Here is a 19,383-nt window from a genome sequence, read left to right as displayed (position 1 = left end):
ATACCCCCATCAACTATACATATTTCCGTAGTAATACTTTATTTTCTTGATCGAGGGTAGTTGTAATGTTTGGGCCAGTGGACCCGTGCCACGTGCACGACAGGAAGTACGGCCAACTGGGGTTTGTGCAATACGCGGCGTATGTCTCCCATCCGTAGATGTTGAACCTGCGATCTATTACAAACCTATTCAACATCTACTTTTTGCCAACTTTAATGAATCAAATACCATTTTGTATAAGGAAAATGATTTTTCTACAACAATTTATATAATATATTATATAATAATATGTTAAATGAGAAATATTTTTATAAAATATTTTATAAAATTAATATAATTTTATAAAAATATTTTTTATTTAATAACAATAATGTGTTATATAAAATGTTATGAGTATATTATTATTCTTTATAAAAAAATAAATGATAATGAGAGTATTATTTTAAGGTGCTGCTACTCAGCTTCTATGGCTGTGTTTGCTCTTCCAATTTATTTTATTACTAGTACAAATTAGTATTTTTTTTAATATTTTTTAAAAATAAAAAAAAATACACCACTTTGTAAAAAGATTTTTCTTATTTTAAAGGTGAATGACGTGGGCATGACGGGGTGTAAGACACGTAAGAGGTGGTGAGAAAGCTGGAGAGAAGGGATTTGGAGGGAAAGGATCCGAGCGGAGGGGTGATGGGAGACAGAGGGGTAGAATCTATCGGAGCCGTCCAGGTGTAAAAAGATCAACAGTAGAAGTTATAGTACAACTGAGGTAAAGATTTGATTTCATGGGGGCAGGGGAGGGGAGGGCCCACTGCACGTCACATCTCATCGGAGATTGTACGGAAACAGCAAGCCCAAAAAGATCTCTGCCCTATTATTGCTATTATTTATTTATTTATATTATTATTTAGAGAGAGAGAGAGAGAGAGAGGGGTTATTTCGTACTTGGTTATGGTGCAAAGGTCAATTTTGGGCCGTTGGATCGGATTAATTATGGTGTTCTTTTTGAAGTTGACACCTCCTCCTCGAGCTTTATTCCATGACCAAGATAAAATGAAAAAAGAAAAAGAAAAAAAGAATGGCCTATTTCGTCTCATTTGATTGTTCATTGAAGGCCGTTTGATTGAACAAAAAACAAAGAGTTGACACCTCCTCCTCGAGCTTTTTGAAGGCCGTTTGATTGTTTATCCCATCTCTTGTTTCAACATTTACATATTTTTCAACTTCAAATTTTTAAAATTTTATTTAATAATTAGTTAATCATTAATTTTTTTTAAAAAAATTTAAATTAAAATAAAAATACTTTAATCTTTTCAAATTCGAAAATAAAAATAATATTATAAATTTATATTATAATAATATCTTAATTTTATACTATTTTTTCTCTCTTCTTTTTCAAAATCACACAAAATATCTTAATTCAAGTTTTCTTATTATTATTCACAAATTATTTTATTATTATATCTAGACTTATCATTTCACCTGAACAAAAAGAGTTTAAAAATTTAGCTATATTTAGATGTTGAACTGAGTTGAGTTAAGTTGATAAAATATTGTTAAAATATTATTTTTTAATATTATTACTATTTTGATATTTGAAAAAGTTGAATTATTTATTATATTTTTTATTAAAATTTAAAAAAATTATAATGATGAATTGAGATGGATTGATGATCAAAACGTACCATTTAGTTGAACTCTTCCAACAAAATGAAATGCATTTCACCCACTTTTTTTTATATAAAAAACAAAAAAGAAAAATGATAGTTAGGTTTGTAATTCCTATGCATCCCACTTGAAAAATTGTATAAATCTAGGGAGTAGAGACACAAAGTTATTTTCGTAATAATTGATCCTATTTTTTAAAAAGAGGAATGTAAAACTTAGGTATTCTAAGATTATATATTCATTAAAAAAAAAAAAAAAGCACAATGAATAGATACATACCAAATGGCCAAAACTCCACCCACATCATGACTTTAATAATAGTCTTCTCCTTATCATTGGTGCAGTTGAAGTCATTGTTACTATTTCTTAGTGGGAGAGCACTTGATCAGGAAAAACTTTATGGTGTTGCCACCGTAATTGTTTTTATTTTTAAATCGGGGTGGATTTTCATACGTAAAAGTACTTTAAATCAACTACGATAGTTACGTGACAATACTTTAAAAAATCAGTCTTGTGCGATGTTTATTTTGAATAGATATGTGATGATGTCTAGTGATCAGTCTTCGCCTTCTAGCATTGTTAACAACTATCGTAGTTGATTTTCAGTCATGGAATTAGACTATTGATCTTGTCTATATATAACATGATCATTTTTTCACCATATCTATTGTTTTCACAATGTTCTTGCACATCTATGAGGTTGAATAAAGTAGCATATATATGTAGATCAATGATTTTTTCCTTTAAATGGTAATTAGTAGTGAATTGGAAATGACCACCTTAATGTTGCAATATCATGAGCTTTTTTAAATTATTCTCAAATTAATCTAAAATGTAAGATTAGTATAAAAGCCCCAGCAAATATCTGACTTTAGTTGTGAGTTTTTTTGGGTCAAAAGAAGGGAATGAAATGAACACATGGCTGATTTGATGGTGCTTTAAAGGAGGCACTTGTTTTACGCCCTAAATTTCTTTTGGCTAACGGGCGTCTCTTTCAATGAATTATGAGCCATTCACATGAATTCATCACTCAACATGAGGTGCTATCTCCCAGGCTACTTTTCTTCTCATGTATGGTTACAATCAAAGAGTCTCTCTTTTTCACCTTTGATTAATAGTTTTGCTTACCAAATCATACATATGAATGATAATGGTTAGTTCCCCAATTTCTTTTGCACAATGCCATGTCTTATATATATATATATATATATATAAATAATATTACATATAATCGTGGAATATGTAAGTATTATGTAGTTACTTTAAAAAAAAAGTGTGATTCACTATTAAAAAATTAATTTATTTTTATATAAATTTTATATTTATTTATTTATTTTTAAATAATTATATAGTACTTACACATATTATAACTTTCATTTATATATATATATATATATGTATATTCTTAATTCATCGGGACCTACAACTTTCTAATTTTTTTCATCTCTTTTATGGCTTGGAAAGGTGGCGAAAATGGGGGGCCCCAAACTTGTGGAAAATGGGACCCATTCCAGGCTGTATGAAAAGATTTAAGAAGAGAACGTAGCGAAAGAATTGATTTTTGTTATTGTTGGGAGACATACCATTATAATAATATAATTTATACGATACGGAATTCCGTTTTCCAAGTCTAATTTATTTTTCCCTTTTTTCTTCTGGCTGATCTCTCTTGTAGGAATGGAATTCAAGATTAATTGTAGCATAATGTACACATGTGAAGCCTGGGTGTGAGACAGAGAATGGACCCCTCCATGCCCACAAGGCAACAACAGATTGAAAAACAGCCTTTCGTTGATGGTACCGAAAACTTCCCACACAGGCTTTTAGAGGACGAGAAAGAGAAAGGTCTGACCATCTGGCATCTAGGACCGAGTCCATGGAAAGCAGCCAATGCATGAGACAAACCAGCATTAACAATCTTTACGTTCACCACCAACCCACCAAGCTTCATCTATTTTTGTTGCCTTTGCATGCCCCCTCCTTTTTTTTTTTTAAGTTTTGGGTATTTTTATGCTCTGCTTTTTTTAGATAAAAAAAAAAAAAAAAAAGAAAAAAGAAAAAAAGGAAGAGACCACAACATAACATGCAACATCTTTTCCTTTGTTTTTATCGCGCGCGCAGATTTAGAAGATCATCAAGGCAGCTCAAGATCAACCATAGCTAGGGTTTCCTGCTCAATCCACTACTAATTAAGTGACACATGCATGCATGCATGCATGGAATTCGACCGATCGAATTCTTGCAAAAATAATTTTTATTTTATAGTTGTGGATGGTCAAATGTACTTACATTTAAAAAAAAAAAATGATGTTGACCGTGCATGTGAGGGTAATTTATTCGACATATCATCAATAATTTTCCAATGTTGGTGGTCGTTCGAAATACCTTTGAATTGATCATAATAATGGCAACCGTTGCTTCGGTCATTTAAAATCCATGAGTATTAAATCGCAGTCGACAGAAAAGTAATAATTATTAGATAAATTATAGGGCACATCACGATTAGCAGAATACAAGACACATTTTTTAGAAAAATACACGATACTTTTGATACCATATTTTAAAATCATATTTTAAAATAAGGAGTATTATTATAAAATATTATATAAAAGTAACATTATTTTACAAAAATATTCTCATTTTATATTATGTGTTGTGAAGAGTATTGTGAGAATCGTCACTCTATTTTTTATGAGCATGGTGAAACAGTCTTCGGCTTGTTTCATGGAATATAAATTAAGCTAGGTAGGTAGCTACGGCCAACAGAAGAATGATTAATGCAGGGGAGTGAAGTTTATATAGGTAGATCAGCATTTTAACAGAGAGAGAGAGAGGACATGAGGAACTCAAATAACGAATTCCCAATAAGGAAAAACTCCAAGTAGAAAATAAATAGGAGAATGAATAGAAATTAAGGAAACTCAAAAACTGTACGTGGATCTCACAATTAAGATTAGCAATTATCTACAAACCCTAGCAAGTTGTACATTTTCTGTGATCACACTTAAAAGTAGAAAATCCAATAGTTTAAGCATATAAATATATAAATATTATCTTTCTTATTTGGCATTTGATGTCAGCTCTCTCTAAATCCTCTCTCTCTCTCTGTGCGTGTATACACCATTAAATATTATTACAGCTTCTAGCTAGTGTTCTACAGCATGCTGCATGATTAATTGAGACAGCGTATTAAAACCCAAACGCTTGACATTAATTCTTCCTAGTTGTTTTAGCTCTCACGAGACCTAAAACGACTATATATACGAATCACAGTAAAACTACTGTGAACTTATAGGCAACAGTACTTACTATACATGACATTAGTACTACTGTTTGATATAACTGATACTAGGCAAGACTTTTAATTTGGTAGCTAAAGAGTCATTTCCAGCCAATTAATATGGAAACCAAAACCTCATTCATGATCCTTCCTTGATCTTGATCTCTTGACTTTCTTGAATTCATGATCATGTGAAGCCAACAAATATTCAAATAAAACAAGTACTAAAAAAATTAGGCTTTGATCATCGGGAAGTGGATACCAACAGACAAATTTTGCTTTTCCTTTTGCTAATTTGCTTTCTGGGGTCATGGCCACTCCCATCAGAAGGTGAAGATTAATAGGCCGTAAGAACCATATGTGCATGCACGTTTCAGTACTCTTCCCCTAGCTAGAGTTTTACTATGCAGACAAACCTATATACTGAACAGTACTACAACAAATGGAAAGAGGAAAGACAATATATAGCACTATATGATCAATAGGTAGTCATGAGAAGTAGGACATGAAATTTCCCAATTTTCATAAATGAAAGTGCGTGCAAGTCGATCGAATTTGCCTTCAATTTTCACATTTTTGTGGTCACTTTTTAAGGACACCTCCTTTTCTGCAAGCTCCATCTTCCCGAAGAAGAAAAAAAAAAAAAAAAAAAAAAGGGACCGCCTCCTATGTACGTACATTTTAATGTAGGTTACCTATCATCAACGACATCCTTAGAAATTAGCAGATGGAGACTTGGCATGGAACGAGTGAAAGGCCGCCTCAATTCAATTCAATTCAACTATTTGACTGATCAACATTATGATTTCTCATCGCATGAGCATGCATGCAGTTGTGACAGTGAGCAGTACTTTATTTATAACATTTGTATTATTTCTCAAAAATTATTTGGAATATTAATCATAGCAGTCCTTTCACAGTTGTCAAACAGGTACGAACGTGCATGTGTGTGTATATATATATATATTATTTTAATTTCCTTATAATTTCAAGCAGTAAAATGTATTAATTTTTAAGAAATGAACTTACAAGTAGATTCCTTTTTTATTCTTCTTGGATCTGATGGGCTTTAGCCCACCAACAGTGGTGAGGTGTGTCCATCATGCTTAAGTGTTTGGTAAAGCCCATTAATCAATCACTAGTGCGAGAGGGAGAGAAACAGTACTGATATTCCTACACACTTCAATTCTTTTAACATTTCCTCTCTAAACAGGAAGGCCCACTCGTTCCAATCAAGTCCAAATATGCGTATGAGAGACCATCATGATCAGACAATGTCCTTCGAGAATTGTTTATGGAAAAAAAAAAAAAAAAATGGGCAGCAGTCCATACTCCTTATACTAAGTAATTATATAACCAGCGTTGCATAAATTTATGAAGTCTTGCGTCTTAGTAAATCAAATTTTCATTTGTCGTTTTAATTCTTAAAAATCTCATTGTGTACGTATGTTGATAGAGAGAAAAAAAGCCCAATAAACATCATAGGCAGAAAACGTTATTTACAGTTTTATAGTGTACAAATCCCGCATATTCATTCTAAAAAAAGTGAGTAAACTTGAGTTTTGTATGAAAAAGTTATTATTATTTTTAACAGTAAATCTCATTTTTTTTCAAAAAAAAAAAAAAAAAACGTGAAACTTGCATACATTAGAATTGTATATAACATTCATTTGTGCACAAATAGTTGCAAAGCATATCGCGGTGTTTTGTGTGTGGATAGTGAGATCACTCCATTACTATTTACTATTTTATTCAATCATTAATTTTTTTTACTATTCATGTATCACTTGAAATCAACCAAGTAATCCCTACGTAACCTTAAAATAACGACATTCCAATATTTTCTGTTCTCTGCAGGACATTGAATACAACTTGGGGGGGGGGGGAGCACTCATTCAAGTCTGACTCATTCTCCGCAGTGAGGAGGTCAAAATGGTGTCATGTGCGCATTAGTAGTGATGCCCAAAATAAGTACTTGTAAGGTCGAGATGAGCTGTAGAGGACATCAGTACTACCCTTTTATGCTCAATCAATAGAGAGAGAGGGAGAGAGACAATTAATTTGGATGGTAACACTCTTTACTTTAGTCTTTTTACACAAATGGACCATTAATAATATTGAGTGATCCAAGGGAGGATTTCACATGGCTGTTAAAAATATCTTTTGGTGCCACACACACACATATATATATATATATATATATTATATACATTTTTAGAGCATTTTCAGTGAATATAACACATGTGAAGATGACTTAATACGCGTAATTGAAGATAATAAAATGTTAAAATTTTAATTTTAGTGACCGAAAAAGGTATAAATAATTATATAAAATATTCGTGACAAAACATTTAAACTGTGTGTGTCGAGTAGTGCTATATGGTATTTATTGTAGTGATGTACATAATACACATACTATAATTCATTATCTTTTTCTCTTCAAATAGATGGTTGAGATAATGCCACATAAGATGTATAAAATGGTTATTTCCAAACAATAATTTCTCCCAATATTATTTCTAATGAAAAACAGAGCACGAGTTTTACGTTGGTAGCCGTACCCAAAATATCACCAAGTTTGAACTTTTTATTTGTAAAATTTGAGTGGAAGTGCGTGTGCACGTGCATACATGTGTGTGAATATGGGGAGGCCGCATATAAATAAGTACACGTACACACGTGCGTGTGTGAGTTCTTTCTCTGGCCGAGTAATTTTGGCAGAGAAGTCTCTCAGGCTACGAGAATGTGATGGCACGTGAATGAATTTACAAAAACCCAGTCAACCGCACTACTCCAGCACTTACACTCCTCTCCCCAAGAAAATTTCTACAGTCTTCAGCACTCATGCTGTCTTCCCCAAAACTCTCTTTTTTAATGTTCGAGAAAATTCACAAATTTACATGAATATGATAGATTTATTTTATAATAAAAATTTAATATGCAGTTATTTTTATATATTTTATTAATGTGATTAATTGTATCATTTTTTTAATATAAAATAATTATTTTAATCAATTAAATGTGTAAGAAATATATAAAATTGATTATATGCAGTAGAACTCATTTTATAATAAAAATAGTTTAATAAATTAATATATCAAATTATGATTTTTTCTTTTTATAATTTTTTTTTTAAAACTAAAACAAATTTCTTTGTTGATAAAGTACATTACACGCTTGCATTTGTAATACATGGGTGCATGCGACATTTTAGATACGGATACAAGAAGCCAACAGGAAACAACCCTAATAATCAAATCTGGCATTGCCACTCAGCATAAGAGAAGATGAGAGATTGTCATTTGTGTGTGGGGGCGAAGATAGGGAGGTGCATTACTGCTGAAGGGATAGGTGTCCATATTATACGGTGGAAAGGAGAAATGGACATTGTACCCGGCTTTGTTTGAGAGAGTTCAAAGTGCCTAGCTGTCTAGCATGTGATGAAGTTTGTGGCTTTCCCTTCTCTCTCTTACATGCACCCACCCAACTGGCTGTTTTGATTCATTCACAGTGACCTGAACAGGGGAAAGAGTCAGGACAAAACTAGTCTAGGATTTCACTCTGATTTGCTTTGGTTTTTTCCACCCTATTTCCGCTCTTAATTTCCTCCTCACTTTACTTGGTGAAGACCAAGAACAGAGAGATGCATACCATGCATTCCCTCAAGGTTCTTATAGAGTGAGAGGAAGCGTGAGGGCGAGTCTCATCTAGTCATCTCTCTTTCTACTTACAGAAGAATACCCTTCTGAGATTTGCTTTAAGCGAACTAGTGGCAAATGGATGGTCTAGATTCAGAATGCAGAAGTGGGTGTGACTCTGGTTGGACTTTGTACTTTGAACATTCTTTTCTTACTCCAAATGTTTCACGTAGAGATGCTGGGCTCCTTAATGGAAACAGTGGTTTCTGTGATGAATATAAACATCATAAAAGAGCTAAAGAAGAGTCTAACGAAGAAGAGCAGGAAGAAGAGGATTTGTCTATGGTTTCTGATGCATCTTCTGGGCCTCCACATGTCCCTGAAGACGAAGGTTACTTCAATGATGATAACGGGTGCTCTTACCCTGCGTCCAGGGCCGCCACATTGACGAAGAACGGCAGAAAAAGACAGAAAATAAAACAACACCGACACAATGAGGATCAAGAACCGACAGAGTTTCTCGATGACACTGCTAGCTCTCCTGTCATGAATTTCCCTTGGGTAAGGTCACATTCATGGCACCCTTGAGTAAAGTTCTTTTAATATAGAGCATGATCCAACTAGCGTAGCTGTTAGCAATTAATGACGAGATTAAATTTTCTCTGATGGTTTCTTGAATATTTGGCAGAACAATTTCACTCTTACCAATAATCAACCTCCAATGGAGAGCGTCTTCGATTTTTCACAAGGTCTCTCAGAAACTTATTTCGAGGTACTTGCCCCAACTCTTTCTGGGTTTGGTTACAATTTAAAAGTTTTAGTTCTCTTTGCAACTATTTATACAAATCATATTTACAATTGATGCATGCATTCTCACAGCGTACATCAACATTCCAAGACCACTTTGGTTTCTCAGAGTCCTCTCTTATCTGCAAACCAACTTCAGAACAACCAGTTGAGTGATGGTTTCTAATCTATTTTTTAATGTTAAATTCATACGGCATTAGTCTCGAAAGCTTCAATGCTTAAGATTAATTGCTTAAGCCATTAGCACGAGAATGATTCATGGTGAATATTAGATTAAAAGTTTCCTTCTCTACAGGTGGTTTGAAGGGAAGAGGTTAGGGTTGAGATGAGGTGATTTCCCTGCTTCTGCCGCTATAGAAGTTGCTCTGAATGAAATGATGGGATGGTTCTCAAAGTAAAAGTAACTAGAGCTCAAGAGGGATCTTGTTCTTAGCCTTCTATTTTCTGTTTCTCCGCTTTTACCTGTCAATACAGTGGAAACGATCTGAGAGGACCCGTTTACAAAATATTAATTTCCTTGTCAATGAATAGTGGGTACAGATCAGCTTCGTCTTTTAGTCAGTCTTCATTCTACCACGCCTTCTCTTGTTTTTAATGGAGTCCCATGCAGTCTTTATATTAATTACTACTTGCATCTTTAGTTTGTATTGGCTAACTTCACCTCAAATAACATTGACAGCAGAAGTTGGAGATAATTACCTCTCATTATAGTTGCAATGCAGAAGAGCAAATTTTAATTTGTACTTCCAAAACAGACACGAAAATCTGTCTAAAAATGCATTTGAAATAGATATTGGGTGAAAACTCGGGGCTTATTATTTGTTGCCTTATTCTTGTATGTTGTGTCCTAAAACCAAAATCAGGCTTGTCATGGTTATTGATTCTTGCAGATTGCAATTCCTGGTTCCCATCTTATCCTTCATACTCTGCTTTTCACGATAAATCCTTAATAAATCTTATGATGGATATCAATTTTCTAGCAAATCAGTCCAAAGAACAAGCAAATGAACCTTGCATATTACAGCAAATAAAAAGTATATATATACACAGAGAGAGAGAGAGAGAGAAAGAGAGAGAGAGAGAGACCAAAAACTACCATGCACTTCTACTAATGCGTTAGATTCTCGGGATAATTCTCTTCTCTAAACCATCCATAACTTTTCAACGAAGGACGAAGTGAAGTACCAGTTACCTAACTCCTAGAGGCTACCAAATCATACTCGGATTAGGGGTGTAACCAAATCTTAGAGAAGGCTCGCCTGCTCGGGCACTAATAAGGACAAGAAACTTGTCTCTCTGAGAGTCCCGTGGTTCTCTTCCATCCAGATATTCCTTTTTTCTCATAATGACAAGAAATTTGTTTTGAAAAAAAAAAAAAATGCACACGAAAATAAGACAGGAAGGTGAAAAGTATAATGGGTAATGGGCATTCAGTGCAGAGTACACTGATGAGGCAGAAATGCCAAACTTAATGTGGGAATATTTCATATGCATTTCCACGAGCCTTTTGAAAGTCCAGGAGATCCGGCATGAGATCTTCCTGACCGAATGGAACATGCCCCATTTGATTAGATATGTCATCTTTATCTCATTCGGAAGAATCTTCTTTTTTAAAAATATTTCATATTGTATATGTAACTTTTCTCCTTCCAAATCTGTTTGCTTTGAAGCTGTCAAAGGACTTGATGTCATGCACAATTATGTGTCTTTTTCTTGTTCCTCTATCCATTCCTAGTCAGTTCCGATTCAGTCAAATAAAAAATTCGGATTTATGCTAAAAAGGTTGGAAAAGAAGAGGAAAAGATAGCAGCACTTGGGAATTTAGGATGTCAAAATCCTAAGAGCTTTGCCCTCATGTTCCTTCGCTTCTTTCATATTTAATTCTCAGATTCAGTAATGGGGTCTTCCGTGTCAACAAATCTAAAAAGAAAAACCAAAGTTTGAAGCAATGCAATGCAAGAGACAAATAAACAGATAAATGAAAGGAGAAGGTAGTCTTTGCCTCGCTACATTCCATCAAGATATTGGATAAAAATCAAAGAGGTATGGGAGAAAATTTCTTCTGCCCTTTCTTCTGCACTTCGAGTGTTCCCGTTTCTTTCAGACAGCACTCTCCACAAACATCATCATCATCATCTCTGCAATGGACAATAATATGTTATAAACCAGGAAGAATGGACACTACTCTTGCTGCTAGTTTTGGCCAGTTGTTATAACCAAAACTGCGATGTGGCTGGTGACAGGACCAGAAAAAACTGATTTGAATTTTGAAGATAAAATTTCTGCTTGAAAGAAAAGGGAACGCCATTTCAAAGCTTAGAGGAATATAAAGCACGACACATATCCTTCGAAAATGGGAGTTTGCTGTCCTCTTTGCCCTCTATACTGTCAAAAATTTCCTGTAACAGTTTGCAAGGTTCTGGAAATGGTGTATGTCTCCTAAATATGACTACTCTCTGCCCGTAAAATCAATATGTTCAGCTTTAAAGATTCTTCCTTATCAATATGTGCCTATTTTGAATTTGGCAACTGTACTTGCAAAAGTTTTCTCATATTGCAACATGGTCAAGCACGAGTTGGATCTTCCCTACTAAACTCCTCGCGTAATTCTGGATCTGTCCAGAGTACAAGTAAAAGAAGGAGAAATAATTTCCAGCAGCCTTGGGAAAAATAGAAACAACAGCACTACGGTTAGCCCGCTACATCCAGAGAAGAGTGCTCACGATCAAAAGACTACGACCAAAAAACAAGGCCCTAAACAGGCGTATCGTCTGGACCAAATATGATATTCCAATCGATTGTTTGATTAATAGGCCCAAGTTTTGTACTGAGCTGTGTTTGATTTAAGGGAAAAGTCTATAGAATATAGTACTCTCACTCCTTTCACGTGATTGTCATATTATTAAATGGTTTATATAATTACTAACTTTTTTAAGCTTTGTTTTTACAAACATCTCATCTCAATTCATATCATCTCATTTAATCATTACAAATTTTTCAAACTTTCACATAAAATACAATAAATAATCAAACTTTTTTAAATCCCAAAATAAAAAAAATATTAACAAATTATATTATAAAAATATTTTATTCAATTTTTAACTTTTATATAAACAAACGAGATCTTAATGATATGGTGTTCTATGATAGAGAAAGTACCACATCCATATTTTGGGAATACAGAATAATTCTCCTAAAATATAAGACCTGAAAGGTGGCATTAAAATAAATAGGAGCGATAGAAATGGGACCTGAAAGAAAAAGCTTGCTGCTGAGGGGGAGGGGGGGGAAAAAAAAAATAAGAGCAGTGCCATGGCTACCGAAAAAGTAACCCGAATAAATCTGCTGAATAGTGCATTTCAATTTTTTTTTTTTTTTTTCATTTCATGTATTTTTTTAATCATCATAAACATTTAAAAAAAATAAAAAATTCATAACATCATTAAAAAACACTTATTTAATCACTAAGTAAAAAAAAAAAAAAAAAAAAAACATTCGGGACACTATTTGGATCCCCAAGCATTTCTCAAAACATAATGTAGCTTATGCTCATTAAGAGAAGAAAACTGCCAGGCAGAGGGCTCAACCAAATTTCAGGCCCATGAATGCTTTTGGTTTCAATTTCAATTTCAAAGTTGAAGCCCAGTTCATTCATTGTCCTGTTTTCGTCGGAAAGCCGAACCTGCCCTAGGAATAGAAGACGACAGGACATGGAACCCCTAAGGCTACTTTCCCCTCACTACTGAATGGTCGTTAACAAAATCAGACAATATCCAAATTATTTACATTCAAGTGTATGAAGCCGGCAAAGAGCTCTTTATGTTAGAATTGCAGTATTTAGCAGCAGTCAAAGCATATAGATCCAGCACAGATGCACAACACAGACACTATCAATAACACTCCTGTCCTTCCCTACTCGAGTAAGCGCTTGTGCTTACACCACGCAATAGCAATCACATATAAGAATAGACTGCCAGTGGCACTACCCCCAACAGTCCACAGGAACTGTGGCATCCCTGATTTCGTTTCATCGAACAGCTCGATTTGGATATTCATGCCAAAAAGACCCGCGACCACAATAAAGGCATTCAAAACCAAGGTTGCTGTTGTCAGCATGACCCCCATTTGTAGTAGATGATTCTGCTTGTCATCCAGCATTATGTTGATGTAGTCCTCTGTGTCATCGACATACTCTCTCAGCTTCATAGCAACAGCCACCAACAATGTTTAAAAATTGGAAATTAGAAAATCCAATAACATCCTAGAGCCGTAACAAACTCATCAGCTGAATAATCATCATACTACTTCTGGGGGTAGAAAAACATATGAACATATTAAAATGCACAAAGAACCAATTTTTGGAAGGTTATAACTTCCTAAATATCAAATGCTATGCGAATTCATTTCCAACCAAAACACAAGTGAAATAAGCAGCAAAATGTGCAAATTATCTGGCCTTCAACTGTCGACACTTTGAAGAGGGCGCACAAATTGATGAAGCATCTAAATACCTGAACCTTCAACAACATGCTAAAATGAACTTCAATTAATGCTCTACATCAATTTTTTTTTTTTTTTTTGATAAGTAATGCTCTACATCAAATTTAGGAAGCTTATGTGCCACTAGCTCTTCCTTCATTTGAGCAAATAAGAACCAAAAGAAATCTTATTCTGAATTATCTAACTAAGAGTTTAGAAGTTATCTCTTTACATAAAAAAATGTTTTTGGGACAAGTAATAAAAATTTCATTTTAAAAGCGCATAAAGCACAATCCAAGTACAAAAAAGATGCCTGCAAGAAAGATCTAGCTAGAAACAGAGATGTCAATAAATTACAAAAGGAAACTCCTGAGAGGTTTCTCAACTAAAGAAGTCAATCAGTTAGACAAACCATACGAGGCTTTTAGAGACAGAGGATTGTCTTCTGTTCACAAAGGGAGACCAAAGGTCATAGGTGGACAAGGTCTTTGGTCTTGGAGCTAAAAGCAGGGAGCAGCACTTATATGTAAGTGTATGACTGAATGCTTTGGTCATATCATCATCATCATTATTAGTAGACAAACTCATCAATTGTTGAATTATGATATTAAATGAAACTGTTATATTTGACGATATGAACTTCAACTAGGAGGACTGCATCATCAGTTCCCACATAAGTACATCAAGTTTCCCTAGGGAATGAGTTTTATTTTATTTTATTTTTTGAAATTATGTTCCATCTATGCTGGTACTAGGGTATTGGTTTCAGGAGTTACAATTTGAAAAGCAGCAATCTGTTAAGTGTCATCCTAGGTGCAGCAAGGTGAAGGTCCAGGTTACAGTGAGAAAAACAGAGTTTGTAGAAGTAGATACATACCGTGGATAGTTTGTTTAGCGTACCATCAATTTGCACGAAGTATGCCTCCAATAGCATTTCAAGCTCCTCCACATCTAGGTTCTTACCTGTAGCACTGTGAGTAGTACTAGAACGAGTCCCGTGGCTGCCTCTACTGAGTACTTTAGGTGCATCAAATGCTTGCTCCTGGGAGTTTTCCATGTTTCGAAGTTCACCTTTGAAACTAGCAGAAACACCACCAGCTTCTGATGAGATTTCAGCAGGTATCCTAATAACATGAACATGGGTCATCTTCAGCATGTCAGATACCAAAGAAGCACTTGAAAATAGGTATGCCTTTACTAAGAAAGATACTGAGATTATTACATGCCTATCATCCTTGTCTGGTTGAAGAACGTCATCATCCATTTCATCATTCTCACTCAGAGAGGAAGCAGAAGAATTTTCAAGGTGTTGTTGAACCAACTTGTCAGTAAGATACATCTCGGCCATATCTTCATCATCATCTAGTAAGTGTTCTAGTTCATCCCTAACCTGAAAATCGGCATGTGTGCACCATATATTATAAGCATGTAAAAGTAACTAACTCACATTTAGAACATGCTTTTTGCCTAAATGGCAATGGTTCAATTGAAATGATGTATCCCAACTATGGATTTGCAAATACAGGACCATATAGTGACAATATATATGTCTAGTGATTAACAATCTTAAGACTGCTCAACCTTTTGAACACGCCCAGTTATGGCAACCAAACGGCTTTTAATTTGACGGACACGCTCCAAATTGAGAGTACTAATCTTTGAAGTCAGCTTGTCTAAGGCTGGATGAGCCTCCTGCTCCAATGTCTTTGCCTGATCTCAAAACAAGTACGACAAATAATTAAGAAATAGTAAACAAGACTGACCAAAGCAACGATCAACAAAGAAAGAAAAACCATCAAACCACGAAGAACAAATGTGTACTTCGTTCTCTAGGCAACTGCATGCAGCCTCAAGGCATGTTTCCAATGCAACAAACTCAAATGGAAGAACCTTTGATCCGTCTTGATTCTCGAGGCCTTGTTTCCCCTCTGCCTTGCCTTCCTCATCCAAGTCCTGAAATTGCGAAAACCGTCCAGAGAAGTCTCGAGGACTAGCAGTCCGTGATTGTGGCTCCCCCAAATCATACAAATTTGACCAGTTCGGATTATCACCACTCTCGACCTATATAGCACATGCAACAGAAAACCGGAAACATACATAGAAAAAGCAAATTAATCAATAAAAGGAGAAGAAAAACATATATCTACGCTATAGATTCCCAACCTACAATTACGCCTTTGATTCCTTAGAATCATTGTCTCTAATCATCGCAGTATAACCACCCGCCATCGAAACAAACACACGCATGATTACGCGAAAAGAGAAAGAAACCATGCATACAATCAACACAGGAGAACGGAAAAGAAGGAATTGAAGGTGGGGTCGAACCTGGGCAGTGGTGGCGTGGTAGTGACGCGTAAGCCGCCTCTGGAGCTCCTCAACAAAAGGGATCACAGACGGATCCCGAGAGTTGAGCAAGAGGACCTCCTGGGCAGTGATGATTGCCTTGATATGCTCGAGGTTGATGACGATGGCCCGCTCTCGTCCAAGCACGGTGGACGGGTACGAAAGGAGCGGGTCAAGGATCCGGAGGTCGCGGGGGGGCAGGCCGGTGCGCCGCATGATGGCGTGCTTCCCGGCCTCAATCACCTGAGTGCCCCCCGTAGAGTCCACGAGAAGCCACGCCCGGACCCCCGTTGCCTTCTTCCGGTGGCCACCACCGGCGCCGACAGTGAGGGATAAGCCGGCAGAGGCAGCCCGGGCGGGGTCAGGCTCATCTTCGGGCTGGTGGAAACCCGACTTGAGATGCCCACCCGGTCCAACCCTCATGGCTGTATATCTAATGTATTGTTCCTCACTCCGGTCTTGCGACTTCCCCTTCCGATGGATGAGCCGGGAGAGTTCACTAAATAAAGAATATTGCCCCCATCATAAAAAGAAACAAAATAAATAATACTCGTGATTTTTTTTTTTCCTTTTATAAAACAAAAGAAATAAGTATTATACAAAAATAAATTCTATAAAATTCTATTAGTTTATAAATTTTTTTATAATATTTTTTTATGTAACAATTCTAAAAAGAAAACAAAGGTATGAAACAGAAAAGTAATTATAAAAAAATAAGTCGAGATATACAGAAGCTTCATATTTTTATACATTATTTAAAAATATATAATTTTATATTTTTATTCTTATATATTTTTAAATAATATGTAAAATATGAAATATATGTGTAGAATTTTTCATAAAAATAAATCATAAGTCTATTTTTCAAAAAATAAAAATAAAGGAAGGACGGTGGAAAAGAACCAATCCCAACTCATGTAGGAAAAGTGGAACTGCCCCACCATCCACGTTGTCCCTAGCGTTATATTGCTATATCTGAGACGTTTCAATCACTCACCTATTTATATTTTAATGTAATTTCGTATCTTAATACATGTGTATCAGTATATCTCTTGAAATTCTAGCTTAACATTAAGATGTGACATTTTATTGCCTTTAAAATCTTTTTTATTTTATTTATTTAATGGACAATGGGACGAGGAAAGAGAACGTAGAATTTCTCAAGTTCTAAATTTTTTTATTTAATGATTTTAGATAAGTTTGAATATATATAAATAAAAAAATATATATATATATATAATGTAAATACACAAATCCTTATCAAATCATCACTCAGATTACGTTCACCCAAATTATTAATTTGAACAATCAACTCTCTAAACTACAAATAATTGTAATGTACTCCATTCTTCCCGTAAAAAAAAAAAAAAAAATGCTATTGGTAAAAAATTACAAAAGAGGAATAAATCCTAATAAAATTAAAAGGAAAACTTCGTTTTTTTTTTTTCACTTTTTAGTCTTTCATTTATTTTATTTTTCTTGTCATATGTTTTTTTTTTAAATATTTTCAAGCTTTATAATTATTAATCTTTTAAACCCTTACATTGTTTTAACTTTTTTTTTTTAAGAGAAATTGTCATCATTCATTCATCTAGAAAATTACATATATGACTGGATACATTCTGAGATCTCTCCATATCAAACATGACATCATAAACTAAAATAATACATTTGGAACTCCACCAAATGTCCAAAAGACATCACTATTTCTACAAACTAATTTTCACTACTGTTGATACTCTCTATAAACAAACGTCCAAAATATAACACTCTTTACCTAAACAAAGATTCAATTTCACTCTTCATAGAAGGAGATTACTCAACCTCTACAGACAAAAGTCTGAGAGACAAACTTTTTTTTATTTTTATTTTAATTAACAATAAGGAAAATAAAAAATGAAAACAATAAGATAAATGCGAAAAATGACGAATTACAATTTAGACCAACTCTGTAGACTTCAAAATTTGTGACGGCGCGTGAAGGTAACACACTTGTCTCTTTCCAACCACAAAAGTCGGATAAAAAAGATCTAGTAGTGGCAAGTTTGGTGATCTGTCGTGTGTGGCAAGAAGAGTTGCGACAAGGGTGGCACGTGAGGACCACATGCGATGATTTTTGCAAAACCGCAACTTTCCATCGAATGATTTGTGGTCTAGAAGTCTGCTTGTGCCACGCTTGTCTCTCGAGAGTTGTCAGAAAGTTATAGATCTATCTTTTTGAGTTTTGAAGGAAGCAAAATAAAATTAAGTAAAAAGAACTACTTTAATAGACAATATAGATGGATGGAGAAAGGAGGGAAAGAAGAGGGAGAAGGAGAGTCCTCCTTCGACCACATGACAACTATATTTGTCAACGAGCAACAAAAAATTTCCTCCTCGTTATTGAACTTTTAAGCTTTGTTTTAACTTTTAGATTTGTTCTATTGATTTATTCTAATTTTTTGGAATTTTTATCAAGGTGTATATGTGAATTATTTTATAGAGGAGTATATTGCAATTCTTGATAGTTTGAAGATGTAGCTTTGCCTCTTAACTTTAGTTTGAGGAGTATATTTTTTTACGGACAGAAAGGTTATATTATTCTTTTTTAGATGGTCTAATGAAAGATTTAAAGATCCAAGGATGAAAATTAAATACAAGTCTCCATTTCAAATCGATAGGAGTCATTCATATTACATAAAAGAATGATAATGTAATATTTTCAATACTAGTACGGATATTTTTTTTATTTTTTAAAAATCAAACAGAGTCGACTATCAAGAACAGAAGAAATATAATTACCAGGAAATCATCAAACCTTGTAATTTAGCGTATGCAGCCTCACAAAAATAAAAAAACGTATTTCTTATAAAAAAAATTCTATTCATAAGCCTTACACACCACACACCATACTTTTTGTTATTTTTTAATTATTTTCTCTTACCAAATGCATGATATATAGATGATGAGTAGAAGAATTCAATTATTTTAAGAAGAATAAAACCAAAAATTAAAAATTAAAAAAATAAAACAAATTGTGATGTGCAGTTTATAAAATTTATGAATAGCAAAACTCTTCTTATAATTTGGCATCTTATCGTTGTTCAAAGAGATTTGGAAGCCCATCGGGCCGATAGGCAAATAGAGTTGCCACAGATCAGAGATTGAAGGCCCACAAAAAAGTGCTATTTG

At 34.3% G+C, this 19,383-nt stretch overlaps 2 protein-coding genes across 3 annotated transcripts; one reads left to right on the top strand and one right to left on the bottom strand.

Moving 5' to 3' along the window:
* The first annotated feature begins 8,291 nt into the window (after nucleotides 1-8,291).
* Nucleotides 8,292-10,078, top strand: LOC121256981 (protein SOB FIVE-LIKE 5-like). Of its 2 annotated transcripts, none has more exons than XM_041157804.1 (4): nucleotides 8,292-9,141; nucleotides 9,269-9,352; nucleotides 9,460-9,534; nucleotides 9,683-10,078. In XM_041157804.1, exons 1-4 carry the CDS (start codon nucleotides 8,719-8,721, stop codon nucleotides 9,689-9,691), a joined length of 591 nt encoding a protein of 196 aa, XP_041013738.1. In that variant the 5' UTR covers nucleotides 8,292-8,718; the 3' UTR covers nucleotides 9,692-10,078. The 2 variants fall into 2 exon arrangements, with proteins under 2 accessions (XP_041013738.1, XP_041013739.1); XM_041157805.1 differs by having other exon boundaries at nucleotides 8,293-9,141; nucleotides 9,460-9,545.
* Nucleotides 10,079-12,978: 2,900 nt separating this feature from the next.
* On the bottom strand, nucleotides 12,979-16,719 carry LOC121256980 (magnesium transporter MRS2-3-like). Its single transcript, XM_041157803.1, is given in 7 exon segments — nucleotides 12,979-13,587; nucleotides 14,744-14,990; nucleotides 15,093-15,256; nucleotides 15,448-15,576; nucleotides 15,688-15,927; nucleotides 16,195-16,538; nucleotides 16,541-16,719. Coding segments are annotated over 7 exon segments (1,455 nt in total). The 5' UTR covers nucleotides 16,584-16,719; the 3' UTR covers nucleotides 12,979-13,299.
* Between the last annotated feature and the right edge of the window lie 2,664 nt (nucleotides 16,720-19,383).

This window comes from Juglans microcarpa x Juglans regia, chromosome 3S, assembly GCF_004785595.1.
Source record: "Juglans microcarpa x Juglans regia isolate MS1-56 chromosome 3S, Jm3101_v1.0, whole genome shotgun sequence".
Classification (NCBI taxonomy): Eukaryota; Viridiplantae; Streptophyta; class Magnoliopsida; order Fagales; family Juglandaceae; genus Juglans; species Juglans microcarpa x Juglans regia.
This window is presented reverse-complemented; position numbering and strand designations above follow the sequence as displayed.